Below are 13,839 nucleotides of genomic sequence, written 5' to 3'. Positions count from 1 at the left end.
AGGACCAAATGGAAAATGTTTTTGTTTAGCTTAAATGTGTTGTCCTTGATAACTTTGTGCTCTGAAATAAGACCGTGCATGAGAGGCAGATATCTGTATGAAGTCTCCTAAGGCATCAGTAAGGTCATGTTTCACTGTGTTCTGCTTTCAGGGTTTGCGGTCAGCATGACTTTTTCTATTTGTGTGAGAGAGCATGGAGGTGTATTTGTGTGTGTGTGTGTGTGTGTGTGTGTGTGTGTGTGTGTGTGTCTAACCGTGGCATTGACAGTGAGCTGATAGGTTGAGGTGATCTCGTAGTCCAGCGTCTTGGTGACGGTGACGATGCCGCGGGCCCCGTCGATGGAGAAGAAGGAGGAGGGCGGCTGGAAGGAGAAGAGCACGCTGCCGCCGGTGCCTTGGTCAGGATCGGTGGCATTCACCATGAACACGGACGTGCCTACCGGAGTACTCTACACACACACACATGCACGCACGCACGCACAGAGAGAGAGAGAGAAAAAAAAGAGCAGGGCGATGTGAGGGGGAGAGGCAGATATGGAGGTAACTGATAAGCCAATGGCAATCTGACCTCAGGTCTGTCTGTAAAGGAGGTGAAATTGCAATTGGGTTTTGTAGGAATGCAATTATGACAATGTTGAAGTTATGAAGGTATACTTGGATGAAAGTGTGTGTGCCTCAATCATCGCTGACCTGCATGGTAGACTAACTCCTATTTTCTCTCTCATCTGCAGTGTGTGTGTGTGTGTGTGTGTGTGTGTAGCAATGTCTATATGTGTATAAGTGTGTTTGAGAGAGAGAGTCTTTCTCTCTTTCTCTCTGTGTGTGTGTGTGTGTGTGTGGGGGTGTGTAAAATTGTGATTTTGAAAGTAATATTTTGAAGTAATCAAAAACCCTGATACAAACACTTGGGTATTCAGGCATAATTAATCGTGCCGTAGTAAAACACTGCAGAACACAAAAGCCCACAGTGGGCTTTGTTCACGGTCAATGTCTGAGTCGGGTACCTACAGGGCCTTTAAATGCTGCTGGTCAGCAACTCAGCCAGCCGTGATGATGACTTACAATGGTTTGAGGGGTGCATAAATATGCAATCAACATTCTTACAGGGATGTGCAGGATACAAGCATACACACATACATGTACACAGACATACACATAAACAGTCACATACACAGTCACACAGACACACACTTGACTTTAATATATAAACACACTCAATGCCTACTAGGATAAATATACATTACCACTTAATCAGTTACTTCAAATACATTGAAGAATTCAGATGCCAGTAGCGGTAATCAACAAACAATTCAAAAGCTACAAATAGAAGTGAAGTATAAAAAAAATGGCTCTAGCGTATATTCCCAGTGAGCTTCATAGGCTTGACTGGTCATTAAAAGCTGTGACCCCCCATGCAGCTTGGTGGCTAGATGACCTGGTCAGGGAGTGATGGAAAAGAGTGGCTTCTCAAGGGATTAGAACTGAGAGGTCAAAGGTCATAGGCCAGTGTAGGAGGCATCAGACCCCAGGGCTGAAGTCCATGGTCAGAACCTCCCTCAGATACAAGAGTACAGACCAGCTGAACGTAAACCTCAGCCTGGTACACACTCATACAGGAAAAAAAACACATACTGTACAAGGAGAGAGAGAGAGACTGAGAAATATACACGTAAATGTCAGTGATGCAGAAGAAATGCCTGCTCACCACACACGCACATGCACACACGCACAGGCACACGCACACACACACAATGTAAACAATGCAGTTTGAGAGAAGTTTGTTTTTGTCATATTTGTCATACAGTCTTGCTCTCTCAATCTACACCATGTTTTCCTTCTCTAGTGTGTCTCCTCATGCAACTCTCTCCTCACAGACAAGCGGTACTCAGCAGAAAAGAGCCCAGAGGTGTCTGCTTGCATTTGCATCCATCTCTACCACACACACACACACACACACACACACACACACACACACACACACACAGAGAGAGAGAGAAAGAGGGAGAGAGAGGAGAAAGAAAAAAGAAAAATAGAAAGAGAGGGAGAAGAGAAAAAAATAGAAAGAGAGAGAGAAAGAGCAAGAGAAATGAAAGGAGAAAAAAAAAGAAAGAGAGAGAAGACGAGACAAACAACTGAACAGGGGGAACAAAGTTCAGAAAAATAAAGGTAAGAGGGAAAGAATGATGGAGGGATAGAATGTCTGTAGGACAAAGACGTAAAGACAAACAGTGATGAGGGAGGACAGTGAGTGAGCACCAGAGTGTGTGACAGACACTGATTGAGACTGAGATTTCCACAGCCAGACAGCACGCTTAACAAAAAAAAAGGGAAATCAAAACGGCTAACGACTAACAGCTCTGTGTGATGTTGTGAAATGGGCAACTGTACAGCCCAGCCCAGCCCAGCCCAGCCCAGCAAGTGTCTCTCTCTGATTAGCGGCCACGGCTAACGGGCCGTCATGCTGAGTCCAGTGCACAGCAGTCAGTCAGTCAGTCAGTGAAATGCCAAAGGGGGCTGAGCGGCCATCAGCCCCTCCTGTCTGGCCTGCCTATGAGTAAGAGCCGAGACGGAAGGGAGCAGATACAGGACGAGACAGACGGACACTCAGGGAACACGGGAGGACAAGTGCTCCAATTAACACATGGTAATGGTGACAGATGTGTGTGTGTGTGAGAGTGTGTGAGAGTGTGTGTGTGTGTGTGTGTGTGTGCGTGTGTGAGTGTGTCTGTGTGTGTGTGTGTGTGTGTGTGTGTGTGTGTGTCTGTGTGTGTGTGTGCGTACGTGTGTGTGTGTGTGAGTGAGAGAGAGGGAGAGAGAACCCTTTCTTATGATCCATTGGAAATAGTACCAAAAATAAATATGAAATGAATGTAATGCAAATAAACATGTTAAAATAAGATTACCTTTCTTGAGTATATGAAATGATGATACTACCTCTACTAAGATAGCTTAACATTGAGCCGGTTGAGGGACTAAAGTTTACATAAGCATTACTCCATCCCAGATGAGCATTATGAATGTTTAAAGGAAACAACAACCACGAAGGAAGAGACAGAGACAGAGATGAGTGTTGAAGAGATAGATGAAAGAGTGATGCAACAAAGAACAGAGGAGGGAGAGAAACAGACGGCATGGCAATAGGCAGGAATGTGGAAGGCACAGTGCAACTTCTGCAGTGCCCTGAGCAGGAAATGGTGCCGTACACTCACATACACGCGCACAAGCACACACATGTAGAAAATATTACAGATTCACGCCCCCCAGGTATTGATTCGAATGGCATTATACATGTGGATGAGTCTGAGAATGTTTTCTGCAGGGTAACATACAATACTACTACCATAGATCAAGCTGTGTCATGCAATAGCATGACTTATGCTTATAGTTCTATTCCAACGTTGATTTCTACCCAACATATAGTAAAAAGAAAAGACAAATTTAAAACTAGAAACCTAACAAATATTCTTTCCATACCTCAGCATATTCCTCAAAAGCCAGAGGCATTTTCAGCTAACATGGGTTTACTAAATATAGGTGCACTTACTACCAAAACCTTTGCAATCAATGATTTTATTAGTGAAAAAAAATTGGATTTTCTGTTTCTTGTTGAAACCTGGCTGACTTCAGACAGCGAAGCTGTTCTTGTTGAGACTTGTCCCCCAAATTATAATTTCTTCCACTCAATTAGACAAGGCAAACGAGGTGGTGGAATTGCCTCCATTCTCTCAAACAAATATAGTTGCACACGAGTCAACTTTGGCGAATTCGCTTCCTTTGAGTATATTGCCCTCACTCTGAAGGCTGACCCAGCTGTACTTCTATTAACCTTATACCGCCCTCCTAAACTATGGACTGGCTTTCTCGACCAGTTTTCTGAACTTATGTCGCTCATCATCACTAGCTATGATCGGATAATTGTAAATGGCGACTTCAATATTCATGTCAATAAGACAACTGATGCTAAAGCCAGTAAGTTCCTTAATGTGTTGGACAGTTTAGAGCTAAAGCAGCATGTTACAGGACCCACCCACAACCTTGGCAACACCCTCGATCTAGTCATTTCCAGAGGGATAGAAGTCACAGACTTATCAGTAAAAGATATAAATATGTCTGATCATCATTGTGTATCTTTTAATATTGTACTACATACTCCAAAAATTCATCCCGAAATTGCAATCAAATCGCGACTCTTGGACATTAGAGCAGAACAGCAGTTCATAGCTCTTATAGACTCCATAAATTTAGATATTTTACATCATCCCATTGATCAAATGGTAGAGGCTCTCAATCGTGAATTAGGCGCTCTGCTTGACAGAGTGGCACCCTTAAAGACTAAAAAAAGGCCCTGTAGCAAACTGACACCTTGGATGAACGAAAATATCCATGATCTAAAAAGATCATGTAGGAAAGCTGAGAGAACATGGAGAAAAACTAAGTTACAGGTTCACCGTGCCATTCTAAAAGAAAAAATTGCAAATTATAATAGAGCTATTCGGAATGAGAGGAGGAACCACTTCTCTAAGGTAATTGCTGAAAACAGTGGAAACTCTAGGGTGTTGTTCTCTACCATTGATAGGCTATTGCATCAAACACCTTTTGATACACTCAGTCAGGCATCCTCTCTAAGATGCGAAGAATTTGCAGACTTCTTCAAAAACAAAGTCATTTCTATAAGGGAGGCTATTGGTAACACAAGTAATATGTTTGATAGTACACCCAAAAACAGCCCCCCAAAATTAAGGTCCTTTAGCACTATTACTCAATCTGAGCTTGGTAAAATTATAACTCAAACCGGCTCCTCAACATGTGTTTTAGATCCAATCCCTACTACATTCCTCAAAAAAGTATATGATGGCTTAGCTCCCTTTTTTCTCAAGGTAATAAATACCTCATTAGAAACAGGTATATTTCCAACTGCTTTTAAAACCGCTGTTGTGAAACCTTTACTTAAAAAGTCAAATCTTGACCATACCAATCTGAGCAACTACAGGCCTATATCAAATCTATCGTTTTTGAGCAAAGTACTTGAAAAAGTTGTTTGTAATCAGTTAAATACCTTCCTCAACGAAAACAGTATCCTTGAAAAATTCCAATCAGGTTTTAGATCAAATCACAGCACAGAAACGGCTCTAGTAAAAATAGTCAATGATCTCAGACTAGCTACCGACTCAAACAAAGTCTCAATCCTTATTCTTCTGGATTTGAGTGCGGCATTTGACACCATTGATCATAGCATCCTAATTCACCGCCTTGCGAAGTGGGTGGGTCTCTCTGATAATGCTCTAAACTGGTTTCAAACCTACATTACTGGCAGAGATTTTTATATCAGTCTAGGAGATCATGTATCTGAAAAACATGACTTGCCTTTTGGTGTGGCCCAGGGGAGCTGCCTTGGTCCCCTGCTATTTTCTCTATATATGCTTCCATTGGGAAACGTCATAAGTCAACATAATGTAAACTTCCACAGCTACGCAGATGATACCCAATTGTATCTTTCTGTTGAGCCAACTAACCCAGATGGCCTTTGCTCCCTCACTGCATGCCTAACCTCCATTAATCAGTGGATGAGCAAAAACTTTTTGAAACTAAATGATGACAAAACAGAGGTACTTCTGGTTGGACCAAAACTAAAGCGAGATATTATTCTTAGTAATCTGGGGAACTTGGCACACCAGGTCAAACCAAAAGTAACAAGCCTCGGTGTCATCTTAGATGCAGAGTTAAGTTTTAAGCCCCATATCAGTAAAGTTACTCAGACAGCCTATTTCCACTTGAGAAACATTGCCAAAGTGCGGCCTTTTTTAACTCAACAAGATGCAGAAAAACTAATTCACGCCTTTATCACTAGCAGGTTAGACTACTGCAATGCACTTTTCACTGGTCTTCCCAAAAAACATCTAAAGAAATTGGCACTCATACAGAACTCTGCGGCTAGACTTTTAACTAAGACTAAGAAGAGAGAACACATCACCCCTGTGTTGGCTGAACTGCACTGGCTCCCTATTTCCTATAGAATTGATTTTAAGGTTATGTTAATTACTTACAAAGCTCTGAATGGCATAGCACCTTCATATATCTCTGAGCTTTTAATATCTTATCAACCACAAAGGAAACTTAGATCATCCAATTCTAATCTTTTAATCGTACCCAAAGTGCTCCACAAACAAAGTGGAGAAGCTGCGTTTATCCATTATGCCCCCAAACTATGGAACACCCTGCCTCTGTACATCAAGCAGGCGAGTTCAGTAAATATTTTTAAAAAAGATCTGAAAACATACCTGTACAGGAAAGCTTTTAGTTAACTCATCTTATCCTGTAGACTACATTTTCAGATTATTCTACATCTGCTACTATTGGAGGGCGCAGCCAGCCAGAAGCAGATGGGCTCCCCCTATTAAGTCAGGTTCTGCTCAAGGTTTCTTCCTGGAATATGGGAGTTTTTCCTTGCCACAGTTGCCATATGGCGTGCTTGTGGGGGGTAAGAGGGTTAAGGCTGCCAGTCTTATGACGTCATTTTCTATATTTTTGATATGTTGCTGAGCATATCATAAACAGCAAAGAAAAGTGATTGATAATGACTGACTGACTACTATTGTGTTACATGCTTCAAATGTAAAGCACTTTGAGCTGCATTCTGTGTATGAAAGGTGCTATACAAATAAAGCTTTATTATTTATTATTATTATTATTACATGAGCACACACACACACACAGAAACACATGTATGCACACACACACACACACACACACACACACGCACAAACGTACAAACACACACACACACACACACACACACAAATATGCAAATATGTTTATGTCTTTGACATCAGACTCTGCATCCCTTCTGGCAGAAATCAATGACAGTCAATGTGAGTGTGTGTTTGTGTGTGTGTGCATACATTTGTTTCTGTGTGTGTGTGTGTGTGTGCTCATGTGTGTGCGCGTGCGTGTATGTTAGTGTACTGTATGTGTTTGCACCATTTTCCAACCTCTTCAGTAAGTGGACAGAAGCACTCTAATTTTCTATTTTGTAAGTTGCTAAACAATGCCTCATTAACACTCCAAGACACAACTGGAAACTAGAAAAATGACAAGGACTCATAAGATGTGCGCTGAGTCACACACACACACACACACACACACACACACACACACACACACACATACACACACACACCTTGTTTATTGTATGATGGGGATCCAACTCGCATGGGGATCCAACTCGCATGGGATGGCATGGCACAGTTTGTGCTGATAGAATGACAGCTGTCCTATTCCTATTCTGAGAACAGTGGGACTCTCATCAATTAGTCAGTGTGTGTGTGTGTGTGTGTGTGTGTGTGTGTGTGTGTGTGTGTGTGTGTGTGTGTGTGCGTATTTATGTATGTGTGTGTATGTATATGCACAAGCACACACATGCATGCCAGCGTGACTCAACCCCACTCTGTTGATTATCCAGGAATGGAAGAGGTCTAGTGGAAAGATCAGGAGAGTGTGAAACCCTTGTCTTTTATTGCCTCATAACCTGCGATATGGCCAGTGTCTCCTCCATAAAGGCAGACCATAATAAACAACGTGGTGGGGATGGATGGGGCGATCTGCCAAAGGCTTAGAGTCCACCTCATCAAACAGAGCCGTGGCCTCACACACTTTATCCTACAAATGGGAGTCTAATGGGCATGTGAATGTATCCATTAAAGGAGAGGAAATGGGGGGGGGGGGGGGGTGTGGCTAAGAGACGGAGAAAGGGAAGAGGAAAGAAGACAGGGAAACGACAAGAGAAGGGAAGTAAGAAGAAAAGATGAAAAGAGAGAGAAGAGCAGGAGAGCAAAAGAGGAGAAGTGCAATTATAAGGAAGTTGCGAGATAGACAGAATAGAGAAGAGAGGATGAGAGGTGTGAGAACTTTGGAGGCAGGACCAGAGCATAAATCTGAGAGAGGCAATCAGAGGGTAGTGTAATGGCCTAAGTGTCTGATCGGAGAGCCATCTGCCATTTGAGCCAGCTCACTGTGGTATAATATTACAGGGAACTTTGTTTCCCCATCCCGACATACTGTATTCTGCAGCTTCACCAAACCTTTGCCCTTTATTCAGATGTAGTCGTCTGTGGATGTTACAAGGTAAATGGTGCAAGTATGTGAATGTACTCCAATGTCTGTTCATCGACACGATAACACAGTTGAGAGTAAAAAAGAAACATGAAATGTAAAAGCTGTGAAATACTCTGTGTATGCACTGTGAATGTACTGACTCCAAAATTCAATGTTCCAGCATAAAGTATGAGTAATTGATGAATTACTGACATTGTCTGGGGAAAAAAAAAACGTTTTGCCTTGAGTGCAGGCCCGGGGTGGGTAATCGGGAGAATCGGGAGAATTCCCGGTGGGCAACTTCACTTTTGGTCTGGTCGAGGGAAAAAATATTGACATTTGTCACGTTAGTCTATCTTCTCTTAAAGTAGCCTATACATGACACCGCTCCGCATTCTGTGCATGACACCGTTGCCTCTGCATGGGTTGTAGCTTATATGAGGGAGTTCTCCCCTCCCAAAAAGAGTTGGTTGGGTCCATATAGCCCATCTTTTCCAAAAAGTTTTAGATACGGATAGCCGGGCCGGCCCTACTGTAGCCATAAGCGTCAGGAAGGATAGATGGTATGCCTATAGCCAATGATTATTAGCAATGTAATTGGGCTAATAATGGACGTTGTAGAGTCGTCAAGCTATTCGCAAGCACATTAAATTACTTAAAATAGTAGCCTTTTGTATCCGATTCATAGACTTTGCAGTATGCAAATATTGATAACAAAACTGAAGCTTGATCTGTGTAGGCTTATCCGGTAAAAAGTGTAGCCTCTGAGCAGCAGATCAACCAGTCCACCACTGAAAATGATGAGCCCGAAATTAGTGATGAGGAGGCCATGACTACAGGGACAAGTAGAGAGGATAAATTAAAGTTATTTAATGTAAGAAAGAGCAATAATGATAAACCTATATGCTTTGTAAGCTCAGAAGTGGGTATAGTAAAGGAGTAGCCTAGGCTAAATGACCAACCAACAATATAGCCTACCCATGCAAAAAACATGTAGCCTAAACATTAGTTCAATATGCCTCTTTGTGGAAGCGTGGGATACACTGTAGGCTACATTTCAAAGGCTTTCTTTCTTTCTGTCTTTCTGTTTTTGTTAACTTGTGGAATAGTGGAATATTTTTTGTTAACTTCTCAGTTGAAGTGAATTATTATAGAACCTTTACACATTTGTTGAACCATGGTACTAATAAAAACTACAGGATAGTAAGAGCTGAAATGTTGCTTCATTTATCCAATTTCCACCACCATGGAAAACGTGGGCTGGTCTTGGACCTGAAACTCCTGGGCTGAAAAGTAGCCCCACATCGGCCCTGCTTGAGTGAAACATACAATGAAAACTGGTGACACATGTTGCATTATTCAGCTAGAATTTTAGGGCTCATCCTTCTGGCAGTACATTTCAAACATCAGCCCCAGTCCACCACCACTAGGATTTCAGAACCATGGACAGCAGCCAAGTGAAACCTGGTTAAAGCCATAGTGGTTAAAGGAAGTGCTTGTGTGTTTCTGTTTTCTAGTGAATATTTCCACACTGTGCAAACAAAGCTACATTTATGAAGAAAGATCACAGGAAAGATCACAGTCGTATGCAGGGATCTGGATAAGATCTACAGCCCATAGGAAATAACATGAAGGATACATCAATGCAAGACATTCAGTATGTACCTGGAAATAGCAACACACCTTTTACTCTTGCTTCAAGTCTAGGCCATATTATTTTGAAAGGAAGAATACAAGTGTGGTTTGAATAGCTGATTGCTAACAGGTAGCTATCAGACTTAATGTCTTTTAAAGAGAAAGAAGCGAATGGCTGACATAAAACCATAGGCGGCTGCTTCGATGTAAGTCCCAAAACACCTTGTGCAACACCTAGCCATTCTCTGACAATGGCCGCTGGCATGTTCGGGGGCCTCCCAATGGCAAAATAAGACTCAATCCTGAGCAGGCAGGGCCTCGTCCGACTGGTGGAACAATGGCTGGCAGGCGTGGGGCGAGAGAGGCGCTGAGCAGCACAGGGTTAATTGGTCGGGTTGGCGGGGGGTGGCGGTTAAATGGCCAGCTGGGACGTCTAGGGGGAGGGGCGCCCGCTGCTCACTACAATACAGATCTGATTACTCCCACACCAGCCAAGAGGCCAGTTCTCTCTCTCTCTCTCTCTCTCTCTCTAACTTTTTCTTTCTTTCTCCCTTTCTCATTTTCCCTCTCAGTCGGCTGCCCTACTCCTCTTTATGTCTCTCTGAATCTCTCCCAATTTGTATTGCTATTTTTTCTTACATACTTTTTTTCTCTGTACCTATGTAACTGTGCAGACCTTTACTCAACTCCTACAAACTTTAACTTTCGTTTACTTGTATCACTTTCATAACAATTCTCTTCATCCTCTTTTTCTATGGTAAGGTTGTGTTTACCCCCCCACCCCTCCAAAGCAGGGAGTGTGTGTAATCTCTGCACATTGTTCTAGGCAGCAGGGAGCAGAAGATAAAACTACCTGAGAGTAGAGCCCTACCTGTGGCTGAGCAGGAAACAGAAGAATAGCAGGGTTTTAATGTTCTCTTATGGTTAAATTACTGCCTTAGAATTAGACCACCACAAAGATTTTTTCGCTCTTCATCGCTGGTAAGAACATAACGGGGCAGGGAAAAAAACGTCTTGTTCAAAATACCTGCCCATTTTACCATCAAAAAAAGGTTGGCCCTAATGACCAATAGGGTCTGTGAAAAATAAAAAAAATACTCAATCAGCTTAAGAATTTCCCCTTTTCCATTTTCATCATCATTACTTAAAGGTTGTATCAGCGATTTCAGGCCCAAACATAAATGATTACATTCATCTAATCTTTCCTAATGATCCTCTAGCTGTCTGCCCCATAAGCCGGCCGTCAAAAAAAAAAAACTTCTCTGTACTGTAGGCAGCCTAGGCTCCGAGATCTGTACACAAAAACAATTGCTACCAATAAGGGTTGGCAACCCACTAAAAGGCAAAATAAAGTGTTTCAACCAATAACCGACGAGATGCGCGTTTAAGAGAGTTTTAATTACACGGGAGAGAGGGGGAGGGAGTAGCGAGCTAGCTCTTTGTTTTGTTTGAACATCAACAGAAGTGACGTATCCTCGCTATCACTGATACAACCTTTAAGCAAGGCCATTCATGCCACCGGTGCCAGCCAGCCCTACAGTGCCCCAGACTCTACCAGGGGGGCTACACCAGGTACGTCACTGAAGCGTTCTGTTCGCAACACGTAAAAAACATTTTAGAAGACTGGTCTATTTTTTTCCGAACATACGAGCCGCTATCATGTCTGGTGCTGAACGAAACTGAAAGTCATGAACGCGGTGTAGTCCCCCTGTTAGTCCCGGACCAGTTGGCACTGCCCTGGCCCAGGAGTGTTTGGCATGGTTTGTAAAGGGTGGAAACGTTTGGTAAAGGCTGGGGTATGGACACCCTTTTTGTCCAGAGACAGAGGTGTTCCTTGAAACAGTGCTAGAAAGCATACATCATCGCTGAAATGAGATTTCAATTATTCAGTGAGTTATTGAGTGCAGAGACGGAATGCCCTACAGTCCTACAGGATAGCATGCAGAGTGAAACGGTAAAAAACGAGGCCGATACTTTGCTCTCTGAGTGTAAGCGTGGCTCAAAATATAATTGTTAAAGTCTCTGGGTGTGCTCACACTGTTTGCATAACTGTGTGTGCATGTGTGTGTGTGTGTGCGTGCGTGCGTGTGTGTGGTGTGTGTGGTGTGTGTGTGTGTGTGTGTCCATAAATTACTACAAATCTCTAAACCCTAAACACACACACATATAGAAACAGACAGAACAGACAAAAGCTACAGCCAGCATGTCCTGATAAATAAAAGAGGAAATCCTGCTTTCCTGCAGAAAGATAGGACACATCTTTTCACACACACACACACACACACACACACACACACACACACGCACACACACGCACACACATGCACACACACACACACACACACACAAACAAACAACAGAGAGAGAGTGCTAGAGAGAAAGAGACGGAAGGAAGGAGTGAGTAGCTAAATGGCCTCACATCCCCTTTTCAATTATCCCCTTTCTTAGAATTTCATTTTCCGTTCACTTTTTGCCTTTTACTGCTCTCTCTCTCTCTCTCTCTCTGGGTGTCTCTCTCTCTCTGACCCAAGCTGCAAGTGAGAGAATGAGCGAGGGATGTGAAATGAAGCGAAAGAGTGCATTCCTCCCCCTCCTCCTCCCTCCCTTTCGAGAAGCTGATGGAAACTGCCCTACCAGGCAGGCCAGAGGAAAATATGGCCGGGGGGGGGGCAAAACCTCTGAGCTTTACTTTAGTCTTCTTTTCTATTTCCTTGCCCTGAGTCATCTGTGCATCTGTGCTTACACACACACACACACACACACACACACACCCTAGTGTATGAGGAATGGTAGGTGGCTTGCAAATGCATTCAACCATGTGAAATCTTCAGACCACACAGCACAACAAGGCCATTATGGGGTGGACTGAAGCTTACAATATGTACAAAACAATGTCAGGGACACTGTGTGTGCTTGTGTGTGTAGGTGTATGTGTGCACGTATGCCATACAACATATGACACTTCATACGTTTCATCATCCAACAAGGACAATGACAGTGTGGTAGATATAAACATATGTTTGCCACTGAAATGTTTCAGCAGGTAGAGTGATTCTGTGAGCAGTTCCTCTCAAGTATGTGTGTGTGTGTGTGTGTGTGAGAGAGAGATAAAGAAAGAGCGAGCGAGAGAGAGATAGAGAGAAAAAGAGGAAACACAAACGTGTGTGTGTGTGTGTGTGTGTGTGTGTGTGTGGGCACTGTTATCAGTGGGATGGAGAAACAAAAAGCATCTTTATCGTCTCATCTCCCCTCCCTACCCCTCCTCTGCGCTCACTCTCTCGTCTCCTCTGCTCTCCTCCTCCCATGGCTGAGTGACTCCTAAGAGCCGGTGCTGTTTACTTAAGTGAAAAGGTAATCAAAGCCTGAGTACCACATAAGGGACACAGGGAGAGAGAGAGAGAGAGAGAGAGAGAGAGAGAGAGAGAGAGAGAGAGAGAGAGAGAGAGAGAGAGAGAAGGGAATAGATTGTAGAATGATGGAAATAAAGACAAAGAAAGATCGAGAAAGAGAGACTGGGACTGAGATAGGGGGCCGTAGTGGAGCAGACACTGACATAAAGAGAGGGGGGAAGAGAGACACTGACAGAGGTAGAGAGAGGGGGAAAGAGAGACACTGACCGAGGTAGAGAGAGAGGGAAAGAGAGAGACAGACATAGAGGTAGAGAGAGGGAAAGAGAGACACTGACAGAGGTAGAGATAGGGGGAAAGAGAGACACAGACATAGAGGTAGAGAGAGAGGGAAAGAGAGACAGGTATAGAGGTAGAGAGAGAGGGAAAGAGAGACACAGACATAGAGGTAGAGAGAGGGAAAGATACACTGACAGAGGTAGAGAGAGAGGGAAATAGAGACATACATAGAGGTAGAGAGAGAGGGAAAGAGAGACACATACAGAGGTAGAGAGAGGGAAAGAGAGACACATACATGGAGGTAGAGAGAGAGGGAAAGAGAGACAGGCATAGAGGTAGAGAGAGGGAAAGAGAGACAGACATAGAGGTAGAGAGAGGGAAAGATACACTGACAGAGGTAGAGAGAGAGGGAAAGAGAGACAGACATAGAGGTAGAGAGAGAGGGAAAGAGAGACACATACAGAGGTAGAGAGAGAGGGAAAAAGAG

General features: G+C 43.3%; 1 protein-coding gene across 3 annotated transcripts in view; it reads right to left on the bottom strand.

Annotated features, from left to right (window-relative positions):
- The window catches only part of cdh23 (cadherin-related 23), a 248,528-nt gene that overhangs the window by 156,063 nt on the left and 78,626 nt on the right, over positions 1–13,839 (bottom strand). For all 3 annotated transcript variants that reach the window (XM_042065046.1, XM_042065047.1, XM_042065048.1), the window contains exon 6: positions 255–449. In XM_042065046.1, the coding sequence (XP_041920980.1) occupies positions 255–449 (195 nt within the window). The remainder of the gene's footprint in view (positions 1–254; positions 450–13,839) is intronic.

The sequence above is a fragment of the Alosa sapidissima genome, chromosome 16, assembly GCF_018492685.1.
Source record: "Alosa sapidissima isolate fAloSap1 chromosome 16, fAloSap1.pri, whole genome shotgun sequence".
Classification (NCBI taxonomy): Eukaryota; Metazoa; Chordata; class Actinopteri; order Clupeiformes; family Clupeidae; genus Alosa; species Alosa sapidissima.
The sequence above is the reverse complement of the archived record's forward strand: the minus strand, read 5'-3'. Positions and strand labels throughout refer to the sequence as shown.